The sequence below is a fragment of the Papilio machaon genome, chromosome 14 (assembly GCF_912999745.1).
Source record: "Papilio machaon chromosome 14, ilPapMach1.1, whole genome shotgun sequence".
Taxonomy (NCBI): Eukaryota; Metazoa; Arthropoda; class Insecta; order Lepidoptera; family Papilionidae; genus Papilio; species Papilio machaon.
In genome coordinates, this window is record NC_059999.1 from 3,461,118 (window position 1) to 3,486,169 (window position 25,052).

At 35.0% G+C, this 25,052-nt stretch overlaps 2 protein-coding genes across 7 annotated transcripts in view; one reads left to right on the plus strand and one right to left on the minus strand.

Annotated features, from left to right (window-relative positions):
- The window catches only part of LOC106720010 (apoptosis-stimulating of p53 protein 1), a 190,481-nt gene extending 171,709 nt beyond the window's left edge, over positions 1-18,772 (plus strand). Inside the window, exons 8-18 of one of the 6 annotated variants that reach the window (XM_014514538.2) lie at positions 6,893-7,065; positions 13,593-13,801; positions 14,579-14,753; positions 14,839-15,660; positions 15,771-16,136; positions 16,245-16,880; positions 16,981-17,063; positions 17,237-17,352; positions 17,565-17,666; positions 17,921-18,123; positions 18,460-18,770. In XM_014514538.2, the coding sequence (XP_014370024.2) occupies positions 6,893-7,065; positions 13,593-13,801; positions 14,579-14,753; positions 14,839-15,660; positions 15,771-16,136; positions 16,245-16,880; positions 16,981-17,063; positions 17,237-17,352; positions 17,565-17,666; positions 17,921-18,123; positions 18,460-18,492 (2,918 nt within the window). In that variant the 3' untranslated portion in view covers positions 18,493-18,770. Of the gene's footprint in view, positions 1-6,892; positions 7,066-11,644; positions 11,725-13,592; positions 13,802-14,578; positions 14,754-14,838; positions 15,661-15,770; positions 16,137-16,244; positions 16,881-16,980; positions 17,064-17,236; positions 17,353-17,564; positions 17,667-17,920; positions 18,124-18,459 lie in introns of those variants that run through there. The other 5 variants (XM_014514539.2, XM_014514537.2, XM_014514535.2 and 2 more) reach the window with 5 other exon arrangements.
- Positions 18,773-19,828: 1,056 nt separating this feature from the next.
- On the minus strand, positions 19,829-22,665 carry LOC106719883 (proteasome subunit alpha type-3). The gene is made up of 5 exons (XM_014514355.2): positions 22,490-22,665; positions 22,116-22,322; positions 21,332-21,580; positions 20,575-20,687; positions 19,829-20,042 (listed from the first exon to the last, which is right to left on the minus strand). The coding sequence occupies exons 1-5, from the start codon at positions 22,508-22,510 to the stop codon at positions 19,865-19,867; spliced, it is 768 nt and encodes a 255-aa protein (XP_014369841.2). The 5' UTR covers positions 22,511-22,665; the 3' UTR covers positions 19,829-19,864.
- Between the last annotated feature and the right edge of the window lie 2,387 nt (positions 22,666-25,052).

Consider the following 25,052-nt stretch of genomic DNA (forward strand, 5'->3'; position numbering starts at 1 on the left):
ATTAACATTTTGTAAGACACACACAAGTAACACTAATAGTTTTTTGTTTTGTAGTAAAAAATATCCAAAGACAATTTCAACTGCTTGGCAATATCATTTATAAAAAATGTCTCTTTTTTATAAGAGATTATTTAACTTATCAGTTTATAGGTTAGTATAGTACAATATTAGTATCGTTATGTTTGAACAATGAATTCGAAGCTTTCGTGTCAGAGGACAATCACATGGGCGATTGTATCGACTATTGCCCGTGCCAGCCTTCAAACCACACGATGACTCACCTCTCCACACAAAATCAATAACTTCTACTATATTTTAGCTTTTACTATCAACTTTCATTTACCTTTGTATTTCTTCTCATACCTCGTTTTCTATTATTCTTAAAGTGAAAATTGTTTCGTCAACTTTTGTTCTATAAATTGTATATTTATAAACGTATCTTCTATTTGTTATTATTTCGTTTCAAACACGACGAAAATAGAAATCATTCCTCTTTATAACATTAGTATGTGAAAAAAGTCAACAAAACGAAATTCCGTATTTTAATCGTAGTATCTGTACTCGCGCGATCGCCGTTAGATAAGCCCACCGCGCTAAGTGAGTGTCCCGCAAATACCCTCATTTTATTATTATGGCTAAATGTGCTGGTTGTAGTAAAATTTTGACCAAAAAGAGCCCTATTTTGGAATGTAGTAGATGCCAAAAAGTTGTACACGCCGTAACACAATGTACGGGTCTAAGTGCAAAGCAGTTAAATGCCCTTAAAGCCGCAGAAAATCTGGAATGGGCATGTACCGATTGCAATGTAAATTGCTCACGTAGAAAATCTTATGGTATGTTACAAGACGACGAAGAAGACGAAGAGGAACATATCCAAACACCGGAAGCGTCAATAAATATAAAAAAATTAGTGGAAGACATCAAAAAGGAAGTTTGTAACACCATTTCACGCGAGTTGCAATCGCTGAGCAGCGCGGTGCAGTACTGCAGTGAAAAAATTGATGAATTCACTGAGTCGCTTAATACAATCTCAACTAAGATGAAAGAAGTGGAGAGGAAACAGAAAAATATAGAAAATAGAAATATCTATCTAGAAACAAAATTCGAAGCCCTCGAACAAAAATTTACCGAAATTGAACAACACCACCTTGGGGATACAGTTGAGATTGTCGGAATCCCGGACTTAAGTGACTTAAAACTAAACGAAGTTATTCAAAATATTGCTGAAAAATTTAAGGCGCCTAAACATGACATTATATCCATTAAACGACCTGCGTTGCGTAGACCAGGCCCCAGACCGGTCCTCGTCAGGCTACGGGATGACGTTATTCGCCAACGTTTCCTCACAGCAACACGCGAGACCATCATCACCGCAGCGGACATAGTACCAGGTCTGACGGGACCGCCGGCAGCCGAAAAAATAATTGTACGTGAACCACTTACACCGTATTATAAACACTTATTATGGCAGACTAAACAAGAACTTAAAGATAGTTACAAATATATCTGGTTTAAGGAGGGCAAAGTGCTAGCACGAAAAAATGAAAATTCAAAAATATACAGATTAAGAACCGTTAAAGATATACAAACACTTTTGTCTAAAAATATTTAATAATCTTTCGTACTGGCCCTTGGAACTCCATAGATAATTTTTATTTTTCTTGTATGTGATGGATAGTTTTTCTGTCGATAATAATATTATAGAAATTTTTGATTGTGTAAATTTCTCTGAATATAAAAGACGGTTACCGTTTAGTAAAAATAAAATAACAATAACACATGTAAATATTCGATCAATGATAAAATATTTTTGGCGGGTAGAACAGATTATTAGCGAAACTGGCACGGACATCGACATTCTTATAATTACAGAAGCAAACATTAGTGATAACATAAAATCTCTTTACAACATAAATGGTTACACAATGTATACGGTATTAAGAAATAAACAAAAAGGCGGTGGAATAATATTATATATAAAAAATTATTATACGTTTACGCATATCAATGTAATAACTCGCCATTTTGAATGTTTGTTAGGTAAAGTTGTTATCTCATCAGTGCCGTTAACGTTGTGTGCAGTGTATAGACCGCCTAACACTAACAAACATCAATTTGTATTTGAATTAGATATGTTACTTGAAAATTACAATAACACAGATCTTGTATTGTTGGGTGATATAAATATTGATCTAAAACTTCAAAATTCTGTTAAAAAATCATACATGAATGTTATGAGTGGACACGGTCTCCTATGCGGGATATCAGATTATACAAGGATAGAAAAATATAAAACTAAAGTTACAAAAAGTTGTATTGATCATATATTCGTGAGATCCCGCTTAGGAAACGCGTATGCCGCGGTGCTCGGCATAGTGTTGGCCGACCACAGATTAACGACGGTCGCACTATGCTCAGATACGCATATACAGGATGCTCCGGTTTACATAAAACGAATTGATAACAAAATATTTAACAAATACGTTAATGAGGTTGATTGGAATCCCATACAAACCATGAATTGTCCTAATGAAATATATAAATATATGAAAGATAATTTCATTAATTGTTATAATAAAGCTGAATACAAACAAAAATTAAGTAGATCTAAACGAAATGTCTATGGCTGGGTAAATAAAAATATAATTAATCTTTGTCGAAAGCGAGATGAGTGCTTCTTACGCTGCGTTAAAGACCCGACAAATAAAGAAATTAGAGTTAAATATAAAAAAATCAGAAATAAAACTAATAAAATAGTACAAAGAACCAGAAATGCGTATTATATAAATCAAATAAACAATTGTAAATCAAATACTCGTAAATTATGGGAAATAATAAACAATATGACTGGAAAAATAAACAATACAGTTGATGACGTAATAACTAAAGCATTTAGAAAAGATGGTACGAATAAAAATATCGCTGATAAATTCGCCCAAGAGTTTAAAAATAATGTACAAGGGTTAATTCCAAAATGTAATATTAAAATCTTAAACGAATCCGAGTATGTAAGGCCTCTTGACAAATCAATTTTCTTTAAGAAAGCTAAGGTCGGAGATATTAGGAACATAATTAAAAATCTTAACCCTAGAAAAGCCCCAGGAGTGGACGGACTTCGAGCAGTCGACATCATGAATTTGTCGGATAAAATTGTACATGTGATAACGCGATTGGTTAACGTCAGTATCCAAACGGGGGTTTATCCCAAAGAATTAAAAACTGGTATCGTACGACCTATCCACAAAGGAGGCAGTACTCTGCATTACGATAAATATCGTCCCATTACCATATTACCAGTAGTTGATAAAATCGTTGAAAAGCATATAACCGGAACAATCCAACATTTCTACAGATCTCACAAAGTTTTATCTGAGAAGCAATATGGGTTTCAAGCTGGAAAAAGTACTACTCTCTTATTATCTAAATTCACCGATGATATTAATGCTTGCCTTAATTCAAAAAAACATGTCATATTAATATTTATTGACTATAGCAAAGCCTTCGATATGCTTAAACATGATCTGTTAATTGAGAAGCTAGATAATAATGGCATAAGAGGAAAACTGCTACAGTGGTGTAAAAATTATCTTAATGATCGCAGCTACCAAGTAAAAGTGGGAACGTCGTACAGCGATAGTGTACCTGTTACGTTAGGAACAGCACAAGGTTCTGTTATCGGTCCGCTTCATTATCTGACCTACGTCAACGACATCACCATGGTCATTAAACATTGCACTGTGTACCAGTTTGCGGATGATACATGTCTGATGGCTGCTGACAGAGACATCGCGGTGGCTGAACGCCAGATACAATCGGATTTTGAAGCGCTTTGTAAATGGTCGCATGATGCTGGTTTAGTACTCAATGCTGACAAAACTAAATTTATGCATGTGCATTCGAGCCACAATCGGTGCTCTCCGAATAAAATTATTAAAATTTTAGCACACAGTCACACGTGTCTCCACAGTGGAAAGTGCACATCTAATTGTGTGCCTCTTGAGCAGGTCCATGAGCATAAATATCTTGGCCTGGTTATAGATGATAGGTTTAGTTGGTCGCGACATATAAATAAGACATGTGATAAGCTAAGGGCAATCATGGCTAAATTTTATATAATAAAAGATAGAATACCTTACAATGTTCTAATCACTATGTATATGGCGTTTGTAGAAAGTATAATATCATACGGATTAAGTAGCTATGGACGAACTTATAAAACATACCTAAATCAAATATATAATATACAATATAAAATTTTAAAACTAATAACACCAGCGAAAATAAAACAGAATTATTCTAAAGACCCTATAAAACTATTTAAACATTGTAAAGTAATTCCAGTACATAAAAAAGTAGAATATAACTTGTTAGTAGAACAATATTTTCGGACTGAAATTCAGCATCCAATTAATCATAAACTTACAACTAGGAGTATAACAAATAAAAAATTTTCAATTCCAGAACATATCAATGTCTATGGTATGCGTACATCAGAATATATAATTCCAACATTAATAAATAATTTACCTTCTGAAATTAAAAATAACATAAACTACAAAAATTTAAAAAACATACTTAAAGACTACTATCTTAAATCCTGAGAGTTATATAATTATTACCCGTTGTGCACCCTGTATATGACGGTATGAGCGATCTCACTTAGTTGTTGTTTAAAAAATTAATCTAAACTTATACCTTCAGTTATATTTCATAGCGTAGTACCAAAGTGTCTGGACAAACCCACTATGGGTTTATAGACACTTTTAATATAACTTTGTATTTTGTACCCTGTTTAATATAAATAAATAAAAAAAAAAAAAAAAAAAAAATCAGGAAAATACAGTAAAGTTTTTGTGCATACTGTAAAGAAAAACACGGAAAATAAATGCTTCGCTTTATTACTTTCAAGATAAAATTTCCGGCATTGCGCATGCAACAACCTTCGCCTATTTCAATATCGGGTATTTTAAGGTCAATTTGAAAAACGTTACCGATATATTCAATTAAATTATTTAGTTTAAATAAATACTTCTTGGTATACGTTACTTATATACGTTTAATTTAATAAAAACTAAAGGCAGGCATAATAATTCTGTGAATTTTGTGGTAGTAGAAAAAGTTGTTTGATCGTTAAACTACAAATTTTTCTCCTATACTAAACACATTGTTCTGTATTGTTTAAGTATTTTGAAATTGTGTTAAATATGATATTGAGTGTAGAATAATTAACTTAAATAAAAGGTAAGATCTTCTGTCCTTTTACGTCTTCATTTGTGCTTCTAAATTCTTTCCAAAAGTTTTTTTAAAAATATTTTTAGAACAAAATGGTGAAAAAGTTAAACTTTCTTAGGTAAGTTTCACTTTTCTTACGGATCTTAAAAATAGACTACACTCAAGACGTATATTTCAAGTAAAGAATGTGAAAGAAAATTTCCTTAAGGACGCTAAGTTAAATCAATTTGTAAGGGTCACAGAGATCGTGGTACATCCGCGTACAAAATCCCTATCAAAATACTTGAGCCATTTTCTCTCATTTATTTTTTCGTTTTATACCTTAAAAAAGTAATACGATAGACTGCAATATAAATATCATAATGTATGTACTCATACACTATCTCTTCTTGTTATTACATTTTGGAACGATTTCAAATAACTATAATTGTTACTGAAAAAATGATATTGACAATATTTTTATATGATCATCCATGTATTAAAAAATTACAAATTTAATCGATCTAAAAATAGATCGAAGAATCACAAACATAATAGAAAAACTTGATAATCGATTAGAGAGTTATCGATCAAATCGAACTTTAGACCGATTTCGGGCGTTAAATAACGAGTATACATCGACGAGTATCCAACGAGTAACGCGATGGGGTTTAGATTGAGCCTTAAGGCACGAACGGAAGCTCGTCTCCTCATATAGATAAAGCTCTCTTTATTGTCTTCAGTAATTGAAAGGTCGGAGGTATTTCCCTCGGAGCTTTTAAATTGGTCTCAGCTGCTCGTTCAAACTGTGAAATAACGCTTTCTTTGCTTAATGCATTGCGACTATTTTACAAATGACGACTTTGCTTTTATAAAATGTAAGGCGCTGCAGCGCTTTTTGATTATTCTCTTCAAAGTTAATACAGTCATTGTTTTTTCAAGTGTACAGTCCCTTTGATAATCAGAGTTTTTTTCTTTATGATAAAATTCATACAACTTTATATTAGTTGTTACAAAATATTAATTTCTAACGAGTACAAGTTTAAAACAATTATAGATGTGGTAAAAAGTTTTGCTTTTATTTAAAAAAAATTATGGCATGTTAAGTTTTAAAGTTTATATCGTTATCGGATTTTACTTGTTAATAATTTTTCAATCTTAACTTTTTGACTAATAAATAACCCGAAAAAATATAATCTTGGTGGGTAGTTTATAATTTCTGAGAAACTGTATCTGCGTCTTTCTTTGCAGTGCCATTTAAATTTTATTGTTGCGTTAATGTCGCTGAAGCAATTTTTAATTAAATTGTTAATTAAGTTTTATTAAGGAATAAGATAGTAGATAGTGTTTATTATATAATACATTTGTGATTATAAAGTTAAGTTGAGTGTTGTTTATGTCGATCTTCTGTAAGTAGCCGACATCTGATTTCATACCAATACTCTTTACTTTATTTACATAAAATTAACTTTAATATTTATTTCAATACTATTTCTAAAAACGTATATGGACTATAGATGCTATATACCAAACAATGCTGACGGATACTAAAAATATGATTGTGCAAGATCTTTTCATTATCAACTAAGTATTGCTTAGTCGCCTTACAATCCTGTTACATTGACAATATGTGTCTCTTCAGTGGAAACATGTAGTAATGGTGCGTTGTGTGTTTGTGCAGACAGCGACCTCGAGTCGATCCGTGCGCTGTTCAATGAGAAGGAGAAGGAGCTGTCAGTGGCGGTGGCCAAGGTGGAAGAGCTAACGCGGCAGCTGGAGGAGCTAAGGCGCGGCCGCGCGCAGCCGCCGCCGCCCGCTGCGCACGAGCTCGACAAGCTGCGACGCGAACTTATGGTGAGATAAACTATATGCACAATACAATAATTCCTCTATGGATTAACGGACAAACGTAAACAAAAGTTTGCACAAGGCAATACTATCAGAATTACAGAGCACACTGTAAACACAAGATTCCCATTTTTTTTTTCTGATAGATCCATTTTAGAATGTAAGCTGTTTTGGGGATCACCTAGGAAGGAACACTTTGTAAATAACTGCCTTAAATGATATACTTAAACTATATTTTGGCTTTGTTTGGTAGTTTTCCTCTTCTACCAGACACCCTCCAAACGTGACAATTACTGATATGATGTAAAGATTTTTTAGCAAATATGCTAAATTCAAGTATTTGCGTTCTTCCAGGGTTATCGTAGTTGTTGATACATCATGTTACAATGTAGTAGTTAGAAGTGAGCCGAGCTTTAACATATTTTAACATTGACTTAATTCTGTTTTTTTTTTTTCTATTTTTTAGTTACAAAATAGTTCTACTCATAGTTTAAATAAGAAAGAGATAAAATATCATAAATAGTGCATTAATATTCTTGACCAGAGTCCGTTTAATGGTGAATAGATTTGTTAAGTAGGCTAACAATCAAAAACCTTTTTAACAATGTATTGGAATCTTTGAAACGGACGTTTTATTCAAGAATAAACAATCAAGTTAAGTCGAGATTCTCTCGGCACTCTGCTATTGCAAATAAACTTATATGGAATCCCTTTCCAAATTGCGAGCCCTTGTCAATGTCGGAACGTAAGGAATCAAGATTTACTCTGATACTATGAATCAGATTTCATAGAAAGCACTACATAAACTTGTTTTATAAAGCTACTCTTAAATCATAGCTACTAAATTAATAAGTAAAACGGAAAAAAAGCATTCATGATTTGGTCGGCGACTTTCGTTTTCCCGGTTTAGATCTAAAATTTACAAAACGATTCAAACAATTTATTTTCATACTCACAATGACAGTAATAATCAAAGACGGTTACTGAGTTATCACGGTACCATTTTAATTTGATTCACAATAAAAGTGGAACAGGATAAATTAACGTTGACCTTTTAGTCGTCCGCTCGTCGCAGGTATAAAAAATTACGGCTAAGAGCTCTGAGTACCCACTATTGTATTACGAGTACTACGTTTGATTTGTAAAACCAATTTTAATAAAGAAAAACCTCACTACGTCTCTGAATTTTATTTAAAGAGGCTTGAAGTATCAGGCATTATTTTCACATCGCTCAGTTTTTAGCCGACTTCAAAAAGAAGGAGGTTATCAATTCGACTGTATTTTTTTTTTTTTTTTTTTTTTTTATGTGTGTTACCGCGAAACTCGGCCCCTGGTGGTCCGATTTTGATAAAAATTATTTTAATCGAAAGGAAGTGCTTGCAGGTGGGTCCCATTTTTTTGTTTTTTTTTTTAAATAACTAGAAGACTAGTAGATTTTGAATATAGCTTCAAAATTTGTTGCGGAATTTAGGGACATTTTTGTTTTCAGCGCTTACGTAGGCTAAACTATAGGACCTACATAAAAATGATGTATGGCGAATTGTAGCTCTTTAAATGTGCTAAATAAAAGTCCGCGATAGCATATATCTATCTTTTATAGTTTTCTCACAATAACCATTTTTTTCTTTCGAAACATTAATTAAATTCATGCCCTATTTCCGACGCTATTATTCAAGTTCAGTATTAACCCTTATGTAAATAAATATGTTCATTATCAAGAGAATTTAATGTAGATTATATTTGCAATTGAAACTATATCATTCTGTCTAATAGTTTAGGAGATATCGTAAGAATAAAATTACGCGGAAACGAAAAATGCTACATCGCGTTACAATGAATAGCACAAATTTGCTTTCTGGGCTTACGTAGGTCAAACTATATGACCTACATTAAAATGATGTATCGAGTAATTATAGATCCTTAAATTTGCTAAATAAAAGTCTCAGGTGGCATATATCTATCATCTATGGATGTCTCACAAAAACCATGTTATTATGAACAAACTTCGATTAAATTGCACACGAAAAACAGCGTCGTAAGCTTACGGCGCTATTATATTATATTCGATATGAATCCTTATCCAAATAAATATGTTTGATGGCTAGAGTATTAAATGCAGATTACATTAGCCTTTAAACTATGTAATTCTGATCAATAGTTTGGAAGATATTAAATTATTAAAAACTACGCGCATTCGAAAAATGCTACTGCGGCGCGCGGCTGGACAAAATTAAAGGTACTCTTCAGACTGCACTAGCGGGTGCGGCGGCGGGCGCGGGCGCTCGGGTCTTGGCGTCTGCGTATTCACAGTGGCGATCGAGCTAGGAGTGTCATTGCACATGTGATAGGTCGTTCTCAAACTTTGCTACGTATTTAGAAGACATGGATGAAGATTTGTTTTTATTAATGGAAAATTCATACTTGAAATGGAAATTTCAATATATGAAGTTTGGCGCACACGATTTAAATAAAGGAAGAGAAAATTTTGGAGAATTTTATGTATTTTAAGCTGATTTATTACTATTAAATGTTGCAGATGTTTGCTTTGCCAAATAGCAGTGCGATGTTGTACTGCAGATATAAATTCTTCAGTATTGATATCCATGACGATTGACGACGCTTCGGCGGGTGAATCAAAATGGTTTAGAACCACACGCGTAGTCGCCTAACAGACGCTATATCACTGTGAACGATACGGGCGGACTGAGCCATTAGAAACTCCCGCGCCACGCGCGCCCGCGCCCGCCTCATGAAGACGCGCAGCTCGCGGGAGCACTGTGAACGCAAATGGCGTCTGCATACATTTTGATTTACACGCGCCCGCGCTAGCACCCGCGCCCGCCGGCACTCTGAAAGAGTACAAAGGCACGCTACGATGTATTAGTTCGTTAATTTTCAATTTGTATACCGATTTTGATAATTATTTCATTGTTTAAAGGATAAGTGGTTATCTGGTGTATTCTAAATTAGTTTTTGAATTGAAGTACACACATATTAAATAGGAAAGTCCTTTTCTTTATTTGTCTTATTTATGTCCTTATACGTATTAAGGAAATTTGTAATTGAACTTCAAATTCACTAAAAATTGTGAAATAAAACAAAAATTTTAAGAAAAAAAAATAGCCGACTTCAAAAAAAAACAATCTCAAACAAAATGCACTCAAAAGTAACCTAAAAAAACCAATTTCAAACAAAATGCATTCAAAAGTAACATAAAAAAACAATTTCAAACAAAATGCACTCAAAAGTAACATAAAAAAAATTCAAACAAAATGCACTAAAAAGAAACAAAATAATGTCATGAAAACTCTCTAAACTCTAGTAGTTAGTAGTAGGGGCTCAGTTTTCCGCAACTCCACGACAAGCGCGTATTTTGCGTGTCTCTAAACTCTAAAGAAAGTTCTCTTCTTTCTTGTAACATGTCTATATTGTATAATTATTGTTATTTTGGAGTCGGTTTCGGCCTAAGTAAGGGACATAAACGTAAGTATGTCTAATACATCTCAAATATAAAATGTCACCTATTTACTTCGGCCGACACCGACTGCGAAATAACAATTATTATACAATATAGACATGTTACAAGAAAGAAGAGAACTTTCTTTAGAGTTTAGAGACACGCAAAATACGCGCTTGTCGTGGAGTTGCGGAAAACTGAGCCCCTACTACTAACTACTAGAGTTTAGAGAGTTTTCATGACATTATTTTGTTTCTTTTTAGTGCATTTTGTTTGAATTTTTTTTATGTTACTTTTGAGTGCATTTTGTTTGAAATTGTTTTTTTTTTAAGTGTTATTACTTAATTACACAATCAATGTAAACTTAATTTCTAACTTAATATTGTAAAGACTTAACTAAATAAACTTCAATTTATCCGAAGATTGACGCCGTGATGATAAATTTGTTCAAACGCCTAGCTCCAATCTGTCGGCATTTCATCCGTCGTATTACTACGACTCTAGCCAAGTGGGTTGCGGGAGTAAGGTCAAACTCGTATGGACTTGATACACTGCCATTTTCAAGGGGACCTATTACATTATAACTATGACATCATTAAACATGTAATTTAAATACCAAAAACCAGAAGTCCTAAATTCTTACATTTTTTTAGTACAAGAACTCTGTAATTAATTGGCATGAAAATTTTCATTGCCACATGAACACACATCATACCGAGCAGATGAATTATAGATAGTTGTGAGTCACAGTTTTGATCCAATTTTATTAAGTTAGTTAAAAATGGTTACTATAGCAAAGAAATTGTACAGATTCTAAAAATATTGTAGTCAATCAATAGCAGTTAACTATCATAACTGAAATTGCTTTCAACAAGATAAGAAATATCAAATCATCCCTACAATTAACACCTGACGATATTCGCACTGAGTACCACGTCACTGAACTAATTTTATGTCTGCCAGCGTTTTGAAACAGACTGTTTGACAATTCAGTTAGTGTCCCGACTCCGGACTAGCTTACATGCTTGAGATGTCCTTAGACAGTTATTAAACGTGGGTGTTTCATAAACAAATACATAACGATCGGACTATTATTAAACGGTGATGTGTTACTAAAATATCTAGTGAAATGTTACTAGGACATAATGAACTCTTGGTGCTTCAGGTATAAGAAACGCAAGCCGAATTGTAGATATCGTTTGCGACAAGTATGTAGAATATTAATTCGTTTAATATTAATATTTCGTGAAATATTTATCGTAGTATAAGATATTAAATGTTGCCTTCGCCTAGGCACGTAATAATATTTCTGGCTGAAATAAATAAGTCAAAAAGTTGTTACTGTCAAAACACATGTAATATTACTGTACAGTTACAGAGAATAAATTCGAATTTAAAAAGAAATCTTTTTTGTTAAATAAATGTATCTCATTTATGTGTGTAGTTCCTAATATAATTTGATAATGTTTTAACACGACATGGAAATGTCAAGAGGGGAATTTTGAGGTAACGTGTAATCCCATAAGAGTCGTAAGGTATTCCTAACCCACATTAATTACTTTGAAGCTTAGCTGTGTAAATTACACCTATCCTCAGTTTACCGTACCAATGTTATAGATACTTAATATAACAATTAGTTAAGCTATTTTGATACATAATTTAAACACTCTCGTGATCATATTCTAACTTCCACATTAGTAATAATCGAAATCAATTCGGACTTCGAATAAATAGCCAAAGTTATTTAAAAAAATGCAAATATCCTTTCAGCACAAAATTAGTAGATAACAATTATGTTGGGATGATATACATTTGTGTTAACACTCTTTAGATTTCTTATTCACTCAACATTTTCTTTTCTGTATACAGTAGTAATGTCACAATCATAGTTTAAACCTAAGTAGTACCGGAATAACTCCTTGAGACCGGTGATCGAAGTTCTGGAATTTAATAACATTAGCGTATTTACGAGACAAGTTACAGACTTACAAAATCACACAACAGTTAATATAATTTAAAGAAGCCAGTATTTACTTCATTTCAATATTCGTTTTTGTCCTTCACATACGCAGGATACAGAAAAAGTTGTTCTTAATATCGAGCAGAAAATTCATTGACGTGGAAAAAGTCATTCAGTTGGAATTGATTTAGCACTAGAACGTTTCGTGGTCAGTTATATCGGGTACGTAATAATGGGAGTTCGATAGCGGCTCTGTTGTGCTCGGCGTGTTGATTACGAAGTGCAATGCGACCGTATTTGTGAAGAGCCGACTGATTCGCTACGAATTTCACACTCTATTGTACTGCAAATTTATTGGGTCGACCGCATCATTTGGTGCGGATTTAGAAACTCGTATCAAAGGGATGAGTGGTCAGCGAAATATGATTTGTTTTATTTATATTTGATTTAATGTCATCATTTAAACAAACTATTTTTGTATGATAACCATTGCTTTCTGAGACCAAAATCTCTGTATAAAACATACCGTTATCCCTGTCATTATCTTTGTCATAATAGAGATGACAATATGTTTAAAAGGGAGATTTTGGTCTCAGTAACCCACGCTTAATGTTTTCAATCAAGCGGTCATTATCACAATATTAATTTCGTGTAAAATTTTTATCATAATTGAAGATTCATGCTAGACTATTTGTGTACATCACCGTCCAAGTAGCAAGTTTCACTTGAACTCGTGTTTTATAGTGGAACCCAATGTTTGTGTTATAAACACAGCTTGTTTTCTCAAACTTGTATATCGTGAATTTGTTTATCTTACGTTATATGTTACAAACTATCGCATTATATTAATAAAACGGTAGTTTAGTGTTTATCTCCCTGTCCTCCTTCTTACTTTCTATAGGGACTCCGGAGTTTACTTAGGTAACGAATAGTGTTCAATTTATTTACGTTTATGGAAGGGAAAACTATTTATCAAGTTTAGTAAATATTTAGGTACTTGCCTGACATTTTCAAGCTTCTTATTTTTTTTCGTAATCTTTGCCATCGTTTTTTCATTTTTTGTCATGTCGAGTGTTTTGTATTTCAACCTGTATTAATTTTGTAAATATATTGTAGTACCGTAACAAGCTGAATGAGCAGCAGAACGGTCGGCTGTCGGCGCAGCGCGCGGCGCTGGGCGCGCGGCAGGAAGAGATGCGCAGTATTGACCGGCGCGTGGCGGAGTTGCAGGCGCGATTGCTGCGCAAGCGCGCGCTCAACCGGCAACTCGCCGCGGCGCACCGTCAGCCTCGTCCGCCTCAGCCGCAGCAGCCGCAACACCAGAGGTAAACAACATTTTTTACTACAGCTATAAGTGTATTTGCATAATAATAAAAAAGGGATGTTCGTTATACGTAGGACTGCATATAAACTTATTTGTAGGAATACTTTAATTTTTCTATGATATACATGCAGTTATTAATATTTCAGCAATTCTGGTTACAGTGTCCCGATATTATTCAATACAAATATTAAACTTTAATCCTCTGTATATTCAATTTTGCATAACTTGACGTTAAATAATTTAATGTTGCTCTCAGCAAGTAAATTCCGCTTGTGAATTCAATATATTTAGTGCTACGGTGAAAATCCATTACGTGACTAAAATTAACGTCAACACTAAAGCTTGGGAATAAGCTGTTACAAGTGCACTCGGAAACTCTCGCACCGATGCCGCGTTTCATTCCAACTACAGCGAAACACTGAGCTTGAATGAACGCAAACCGCCATTAAAGTTCTGTTAAGCATATGCAACGTCCCGAATTACTTCGCGGAATTCACATTAATAAATAATCGTAACTCCTGCGTATATATTGTACTAGCTTTCAAAACCGTATTCATTTAGTTGATGAGTTTATGAGAAAAGAGAAAAATCTATCAAACGGGAACATAATGCATACAAGCACACAATAAACATTGCCACAGAGGTAGAATACGGTTTGAAGTAGTAGTTGGGAAAAATGTACGGTTCCCGTTACAGTTTTCGTGTATTTTTTTTATATTTTAACCTGGTGTTAAACTAATTGATTTATATTTAAACAGAATTTAAATAATATTTCCAGAACGAATAACCCAACACCAATGCAGCAGCTACCGAGCTACCCGGCCGGGGCGGGCGGTGCGGCTGGGGCGGGCGGACAACCAAAGAACCAACCGGCGCGCGGCAACGTGGCCGCCGTCGAGCCCTACAACCACGTGCCCCACGCGCAGAGCCTTAACCATAACAATAACTTCCAGGTAATTACGAAAAAGGGACTATCTATATGTAGTAGAAAGAGAATAACGAACAGCAGCAAGTTTAAAATAAAAATTAATTTTTCAGGCTTTGAAGCAAAACGTGATACAAAATAACGTGCCATTAAAACAGCTTACTCAAAGTGATAATATACAAAGCCACCTCACGCAGCATGAAGCCCACTACTTACACCAAAAACAAATGATGAATCCTCTGTTCAACGGCGGCTATCCTCACCCCGTACCCGGACAGGACAGTCAGTACCCCGCGCAAGCACAGTTTCAGGATAAACATGACCCTAACTTCGTCCAACAAGGCATCGCAAACTACGATCAGAAACCGATGTACGACCTCCTTTTAAAATACCCCGAATACTCGAAACAACCACAATACAGTCCGAACAGCACCAGCAGTTCAAACAGCAACCAAACGGGAAAAGAAATAAAAATCAACGAACAAGAATTTCCCCCCGAATTCGCTGCGAGCAAATCGGATCCTAAATACCAAACGTTACCTTACAACACTAAATTTCCACAGGGTAACGGCAAAGTAAAACCAGAAATGAACGGCAAAGTGGTCGATGTGCAAGATGCTAAAAATCAAAACGCAAATATTAATCACATGACGGTGCATTCGACGCCCTTATCGGTCGTCAACAAAAGCTTGGCCACGCCTCTAAGTCAAACGGAAACCACATATCAACAAGAACATACATATCAATTACAAAAATCTGACTCTTCTAACAGGAACCAGGAAGGGAAGGAAAACCATGCATATCCTCAAAACTCTAGGTTAAGTCAGAACAATCAAAGCAATGAAGGTTCGAAAACGAATTCGGGAAAGAATCAACAGGGCGTAAAGGGAAGTTCGCCGATTTCGACCGTCGCCGGCAGTTCCCTAGGATTCGGGGTAAGCTCTCGTTTAAATTCACTTTATTCATTCATTGATATCATTTACATTGCTCTTATCATTATCGTATCATAATCACGTCGCCTGTACATAACACCATCATTTTCCAGAAACCCGTATCGAGCGTAGCACCCACATCGGTTCAGGTCTCGAGCGGGAAGCCATCACCCATTTACCAGACATCCTCGACAAAGATCCAACCCGTTCAACCGCAAATTGTTCAGACCCAAAGCATTACTGTACCGAATCACGTAGCTAGTAACATGGTGACTTCCCAACCCCAGATCGTTAGGAACACGGCGTCGGGGCTCTCGAGTAGCTCTACCGCGAACATGAGCGGTCAGAACGCAAGCGCGTCCTCGCAAAGCCTCTTGTTGTCGCCGCCACAAAGCGCGAGCACGCCGCTCGCTACGCCCGACGTCAGCGGGGCCGACAAGTCCCCCAAGCCCGCACTACCTCCCAAACCCACCATCAAGGTATCTGTTCTTCATCTATTCTTTATGTCCATATTTGCGAAAATTTTGTTATGGAAAATACAGAAATAAAGAAAAGTGGAAATTATATTTCAATTTTACGGTTTTCAGACTCCGCCAAGACAATCGGCAAACAACGACCAAACTCCTGAGAATAATATTCAATTGCATGGTCAAGAATCATCAAATGACAGCGAACCCGCGCTAAACCAAAAGGATTCTAGTAACGGCAGTGGCGGAAATGAAATGATCATCAAAGCGCGTCCCCTCACCATCAGGAAACCTCCGTTAAGCGAACAACCCAAGCTTAGAAACCTCAACAACGCCAAGAATGGCATCAGCGTCAGTATTAACCGACGCATTGAAATGCCACCGGCATTTCTCTTCCCCGAAATGGATCATTTAACACTAGACAGCAATGAAATGCAGAACGGCTCAAAAGATAAAACGAAAAAGGATGAAGTCGATAGATCACTGAATAACAACATATCATTGAGTTCTAATGAAAGACAAGAGGATAGCAAAGACAACGGTGTGTCGGATATCGCGGAACAAATAAATTCTGTGGATTTGAACGGTCAGGATTCTCAGAGAGCTGAGAATGTGCTGAGGCGGTCAAAGAAAGGCAACCTGAAGCAAGGCGGCAAGGCGCCGCTCACGAGGCGGGTCAGCTTCGACCCACTCGCTCTTCTCTTGGACGCCAGTTTGGAAGGTGAATTAGAATTGGTTAAGAAAACTGCGACACAGGTATATTTATTATTTTTCAATTAAAAAAATATGTTTCAATCATATTTTTTTTTTCAAATAAAAATTAATAATTCAAATATAATACTTGAAAATATTTCAGGTGCAAAATGCAAGCGCTGCCAACGACGAAGGTATCACTGCTCTACACAACGCCATATGTGCGGGACATTTCGAAATAGTCAAGTAAGTAACAATTTGAAATTTATTTGCAATATAACTAAAACTTTCTAAATTTACTGCAACCTGCTGCCGGAACGTAAAAGCGCTAGGCATATACATGTGAGGACTGTATTGTGCCAGTTCTTACAAAGCGCTTTACCAAAACGAAACATGGTGTAATTATCCCTGTACGGCAGGTTCCTGGTGGAGTTGGGGTGTGACGTGAACGCGCAGGACTCTGACGGCTGGACGCCGCTGCACTGCGCCGCCTCCTGCAACAACCTGCCCATGGTGCGCTTCCTCGTCGATAATGGTACGTACACACTTTATTATATTCCTTTGTGAACCAGAGAAGTGGATTTTATTTAGTAGGACCTAAAATTTGACAATGTTGCACTAACAAAATACGAACTACGCGGAGATTTTATACGTAATACGCTCTTGGACATTTATTTTAGACGTCTTATATTTGCTATAATTTATTCTACTTGTTATTAATTAGAGAATTCGTTTAATTTTTTCCAGGCGCTTGCATATTTGCAACAACTCTGTCAGATCAAGAAACAGCGGCCGAGAAATGTGAGGAGGACGAAGAGGGCTTCGATGGGTGTTCGGAATATCTTTACAGTAAGTAGAATCTCGAATAAACTATGAAGTATTGTGATGTGAGAAGAATTTTTGCTTAGATTGCGTAGGAATCTAAAAAAAATACACTGAAAAAAAAAATAGAACCTCCAATATCGTATAGGTCTTTTCAAATATCTTGGCGGCTCTTAACTTCTCGCAAGTGGCTGCGCAGATCACAATTTTAGGTGAAACGGAGCGTAGTAGGAAGCGGGGGAGTGCAAGATATAACTTAATTTGATTGTAAATAATTGCAGGCGTCCAAGAGAAGCTGGGCATAATGAACAACGGGCTGGTGTACGCGGTGTTCTCGTACAGCGCGGCGCGAGGTGACGAGCTGACGTTCGAGTCGGGCGCGCGGCTGCACGTCCTGCGCAAGGGAGACGACAGCGAGCGCGAGTGGTGGTGGTGCCGCGACGACAGCGGCCGCGAGGGCTACGTGCCGCGGAACCTGCTCGGGGTGAGTGCCATCTCTGTGTTGTTCAATGTGTACATTTGTAGGTATGACTGATATATGGTTTTCGTCCCTTTTGGGAAAGATTTCTACGACGCTCTCGTCTTTGGAGGTCGGGTTAACAGGATTATATGACAATATGTAATTCTCAGACCTGTGGCGCCCTCTTATGTCCATCGCCCCGGGCGGGCGCCTAATCACGCTCTAACCTAACGCCTTCCCTGTGCTTTATTTATATATGTGCATAATAGTTTAATCTCGTGCCCATTGCTTGGGTATAAAGTGCATTTTGAATAAGTTTGTGTGTATATTAATGTTTATTTAATGGTATTATTGTTTCAGTTATATCCAAGAGTAACCGGCCAGCAGGAATAACGGAGATACAAGGCCTAATTAATTCTTAAGTAATCAAGTTGTAAATACAGTAGCGATTATTATTTTTTATGTATTTATATCACTCTAATCTAATTAAAGATATTGTATACACTTTTATGAAATCTAATATTTTGTATATATTTAAAATAAGTCCAAACGAATGAGATTATATTGTACATTTTATAAATACGCGAGTCATTTTAGTAATTGGTAAAACAGTTTGTATATTATGCTTAGGACGTTTGCAAATATTGTGAAATACACGTTGACAATACAAAATGATACATAATAAGGTAGCACTTTTATTTTTCACCAACATCCCTTTCCATTTTACATGACAGAAAATTAAACGACTCGGGTGATGTAATTTTATTCTTTAAAGATTTTTTTAAGAATTAAGATTCATGGGTTCAGAAAGACCAGACGGTGAGCAGTTGATTTTTTAATACCTCAAATAAAATTAAGCTTTATACCATTGGAACAAGGTTTTATTTTATACTTTTCACCTGTTTTTATGCTTACTCTGGATAAGAATAACCTCCAAAGTGAAGAAATTAAATCTTGTTTCAATCAAATGACTCCCTTCACGCCTGTCTTTTGGGTGGTCGTGGTCGAGGTGGTCCATTCGTGGAACAGATGTGGGCTCTACATCTGTTAAAATAACTTACCGCGATAACAGCCCCGTTACTGGTCCAGATACCGTTGCCAGGCGTCCGGATAAAGCCGGACATAGGTAGGCTTTTTGATTGCGTGTCCGGCCAAAATAAACGGTTGCCCAGCTTTTGTTAGGCTTTTTACATTTGCCATAACATGGGGTATCCGACCTTTCTACCCAAATGTCCAGCCAAACTGGATGGTCTGTCCGGCTAGTAGGTTGGACTGCCAGGTGACGACCTGGCAACCCTGGGTCCAGATAAGTTAGTGGTGCTATAAGATTACAGCTACAATGATTATAAACTATTGGACATAAATACTGTATCAAAGTACTTGTACCATGTAATTTATAATCATAAGGTTATAAATTGCAGATATTTTTTCTCAAATCGCATCAAATCTGTCAGTTTACAGTTATAGTAGTAAATACTTTAAATAGATGGCGGTATATAGAGTTTGTTTCTTGTCAATGTTTTATTGTGATAATTCTAGGAATATTACATAGATGGCGCTACACCCAATCTATGAACACCATAATAATATATGTTGAAAAAAAAACTATTTCCGTTTTGATAGTGATGTTTTTTTTAATAAAAAAATTAAAAAAGAATATGTTTTATTTCACCATATCTTATAGACGAGATTAACAAATCAATCCATTGAGATACAAAATGCAAAGACATACTGATCATAAAAATTTATTAACTAACAGATTGTCTCACATTTCACCATCATCAGAATCCTCAATATCAGCCAGGGCCTGTTTAGCTTGGTTCTCTGCTTCCGAGGCCACCTCACGAGGCACCAGCTGGTGACGGCCTCTAGTGTCCTTAGATACCCACGACAGCTCTAATTCAAACTGCTTGTCTTTTAACTCATCATGGACTAAATAAATGCTAAAACGAAACAAAAATATGCATAAAACAAGTACTTACTTATAGAAAAAGATATTTTGAAAGCCAATTCATTTTAAGTCTTTGAATTGGATTTTACTACATTGTTCTATCTTTTTATTTGATGCCCATCATGTAAGAGGGTTGTATTAAAATACGTCAATCTCATCCGCCATTTTGTAATGGCGGCCATCTTGCAAGTATCATAGTGTACCATACTCAGCTCCGGAAACATTATTTAATACCAACATCAGGTTGTGCAAAAATGTTATCTGTCATTTAAACTGTTACAAATTTCAGAAAAATCTGACAGTGAGAAAGAGTCTAAATTGCGATAAAAGATATATAAAATTAAAAAATACAGAAAACTGCTTTTTTTTCAATATGGTTGCAAGAGCTGTATATGTAGGTTCCAAAATTGAATACAGAGAGAACAAATCGAAATCTATGACATTGTTAGCCAAAACATATAGGTAGGATCGAGATTTCCAACAATTTTAATCTTTCATCATTTGAAGAAGTAGTTCATACTTACATTCTTGCTGCTTCCTTCACCAGCTCTTTAACAGTCATGTCAGCAAGTTTAAGCTTTTCAATTTCAGTTTTAGCGGCTTGTTTCGCTTTGCCCACAGCACATCCAAAGTATGACTGAAATTAGAAATAAAAATGACAAACATATTAAACATCAAATGGTTTTTTATATATTTTATAACATATTATAATATAGTACAGTATATGTACCAAATTTCTATTTAAATATACACTTGTTTAATCAAGGTAATATTGCAGATCTTTGATAAATACAGTGATATACAAAAAATGTTTTCTATTTTTTGGACATCATTAGGTGGCTAACAAGCAGTCTCCTGAATATGCCTACATAGCAAAGTGACTGCTGCCTATACACATCCACAATTGCTGATGCTATGCCTACCTTAAATCAACAGAGGAGGGGATATACAGAATGATTATATCGCCTTACTATGTGTATTTCCCCTGTCAAATCCACTTCCCTTTACCATACTTTTGAGAAGGGAAAGGAGACTAAAATTAGGACTCCGGTACGCACACATAAAATGGAAAATTGTTTCCACTTCACATTAGATTTCATAACAATTATTTCTACAATCATCTAATTTTTATCAGCTATCATAAGTTACTCTGAACGTGGGAAAAATTTAGGCAAAATTTCAAAATAACCTAACCATCTACTGTTACAGTCTTGTATTATAAAAAATTAGAATGTTAGCAACATGTATTTGGAGTGGAATTCTACAGTTAGAGATACTTACAAATGATACACCACTGGGATCTAACATGTACATCTGCGGACCTTCGTGTTCTGACCATGAACCCATAACCACCGAGCAGCCATAAGGACGGACAGCACTGTACAAAGTGTATGCATGCATGTACATTGAGACACGCTCATTAAGGTATTTGAGTGGCACTTGTATGCCATACTGTGATCTGTAGTTAGATGCTTCGGTGCGTGCTGTCTCAACAATTTGTCTTGCATCAGAGATTAAGCCAGCAACAGCCTGAAAACAGTAAAATTAACACTTAAATACATGAACTACATTAAAATAAAAAATGTAATACACATCAATTTATTATTTTTTTCATACTAAGTTTACATTATGCTAGTAAAACAGGACAGTAGTTCTGGCCTGGCATGGACTGTACGGGCTTATTGACACCAGTTAGTGTTTAAATTATGCCAGCTACATGTCAGCACTAATTTGGAGCGCTACTCTCCTACTGTACTGGCAAAATTTAAACCAAGCATTATATTAAATTATTTAGAATTGTTCAATTATCATTGTGTACTATTTATCTTTTTAAGTAATCAAAAACAGATTTGAAGATCTGCTCTTCACAGTTGTGTTCTATATGTAAATCTTAGGACCACATTTTAACGAACACTGCTCTCAATCATCATGGGATTTTTTATTGCTACAAGTGTGATATAATCTAACTTTTCACCCTACATATAAAAAGGGCTGACAATCATTGCTTGCATCACAAAATTGAGAATAAAACAGGAACATAATAATAATAGAATTATGAACTTACCATTCCTACATGTTCATCAACATGAAAAATTCTTTTGTTGGCACCCGGTTCATACAATTTTGATGTCACCAACTTCTCAACGGCAAACACGACTCCATCTTTACCTCGAAGTCCGATGACTGTGCCAGAGTTCTCTACTGCTTTAGCGGCGTATTCAACTTGAAAAACTCGACCGTCAGGTGAGAATTGTGATGCAGAAAGATCGTACTGAAAACAAAGTTAAAATGATTAAGCATTTTTTCTTTAGCTTTAGGTATAAAAAAAATCGTTTTGGAAATGCATATAATATAGAATCTTGAGTTAGAAAAGTGTTATTTCACACTGAATGATGGGTTAATAGCAAGAACTTTCTTGGAGTAGAATTTAGTGCTTACCCCTGTTCCAATGGAACTCATTGTTAATTTGAATAATTTGTTGTAATAATTTAACTAATAAAACGTTTCTAAGTAGTAGTTATTAACACTTGTTTTGTTAAGTCTTAATTATAAGTTAGAAACTTAACCGCGGTTCGGCAAAAAAAATTACAATGACAGAATGATTTTGCTTGGCTTGTTGCTTGTCATCTTGCGATACAGATTGAAAGAGGGAATATAAAATTTTATCTATGTATCGTTTTAAATAAGATATTAGTAAACTAAAATTAAAGTAAGCAATTAAAATAGAGATAATTTATCAGATTTTTTAGTCCTTTCCAACTATGCTTAATACTTCTTTTAGACAGCACATATTGCAGCATTTCTTGCAAGTCTGATAACTTCGACACTAACGCCATGCGGAATTAAAGAAAACTACCCAAAAAATGATGTTATTTTGTTTTATTATGTTGTGATTTACAAAATGTTACAATTTTGTTTGTTTTTAAAGTTGGTATATAAACCGTGATAGCATTTGTGTAAATACGTATAGTATAGTATGTAAGTAAATGTCCTTGCATGTACATATCGATTATTAATATTAAACCTATATTGTTCTAATTACATTCTAATACCGATTCAATATTGTTATACTAACTATTTTGAGTAAAGCTGGACAAGGATGGAAACATAATATGAACCATTTCAACTTTGAACCAATGTAATATGTTATTTAATAAATGCGTTGTGTTATATAATAAATCATACAGCATTAAAGTGAACCAATGAAATAAATAATTGAATCATTTTAAAAGATGAATTGATTGATCTCTAATGATATTTAAGATTCGTGCATTCCGGAATAGAAATCAATGCCAGATCAGTACTACTTTTATTGCCTAACTGTTTTATTTTCTTGGAATCGAGAAATTTTCCACGGAGAGTAAATGTTGACTTGAATACGAATGCGTTTTTTCCTTCGTAAAACTAAAGCGCTTTCTCTGGTAAAGAGTAGACACTGAGTTTAACGTGATATTGGATTTTGCTATGAGTAAGCATAAAGTAAAGAAAATAGATGCTATATTGCTTTTTTATTAAAAGAGGCAATAAAGCACGTTATTCACTTTAAACAAAGTAATTTCAAAACAAATTTTCAAAAACAAGATCGCATCCTCTAAACATTTTCATCATAAGAAACTTTATGCCTTATTTACGTCTTTCTTTAGAGTAACATTCACAGGTAAAATTAAAAAAAAAAACTTTTAGCTTACTGAACTATAAAAGTTAGGCGGTATGTATGAAGGTAAGTATATATAATAGAATGCTCCAGGGGCGACGTTTCAGGCGGCGAACGGCAGATTACCATGTCAAAAGAAATTTACGGCCGTGTTTACACATTTTCGCTACCCGCGCTCTAACGCCCAAAAACTGCGACAACTTTATTATCGCGGAATCCACACCGCCCGACTCTTCAAATTTTCACTGACGCTCTGCTTTTGCAGACAAAATGTCAATCTAATTTTTTTTTAAATAAATACTCTTTGTTCTAAAAAAAAGTATACCATTAATTTTGCCATAAAATATTTCATTTTTCAGATTTATAATTTAAATAATTCAAATTAAATTTTAAAACGGTGCCTCGTTAATAATAAATTGGATACGGGAGTGACGTTAAGTTAATTTAAGTCTGATTGCATCCGCTTAAAACATCAACATAATTTTGGTAGACAGTCAGCTTTCATAGGCGCATACAAAATGAGCTTTGAGGGATTGTCATTTGCCTAGCCGACATCCTAATTAACGCGACTTTTTTCTTTGTCTATGCCACAGTATATGCGTTCAAATAATGTCTGTCGTGGCATAACTCTACAAAAGAACGTTGAAAAGAGGGAATGTTGAAAATACTCCCTATTGTCAGCAGTTAAATTGCAAAATCAGGAATTAAGCGATATTATTATTTACTAGCTTTCACCCGCGACTCCGTCCGCGCGGAATAAAAAAAAAGAAAATGGGGTAAAAATTATCCTATGTCCTATTCCTGGTTCTAAGATACCTGCCCACCAATTTTCAGTAAAATCGATTCAGCCGTTCTTGAGTTATAAATGGTGTAACTAACACAATTTCTTTTATATATATAGATAGATTTAGCACAAGTTGTTGTCGCATATAATTTACATCAAATTACTGATAATTCTTTTATACATATTTTTGAGAGTAGATATAAATGGTGTTAATTTATACAAAATCCAGTCGCTAAAAATCTTTTGCATTTCGAAGTATATGACAGCGAGATTTAAAAATTCTGTATGACACGAATATAACCGTGAGTGCACTTTACGTTTCAAGCCGTATGCTTATATTTAAAAATTAAAGAATTATCGATGGTGCTCACAGATAATTTAACTTGATGCCATAGTCATCCGTTATTGTGTCTCATACTCCTCCATAAAAATCAAATTTAAGACATCTCTTATAAAATTGCATTGTTTCTATTTTAGAAACGAGAATTCAGTTATCGTTTGTCTAAAAAAATATTCCTTACCGTCGGTTTTTGAGGTCAAAATCTCTGAATAAAACATATCAT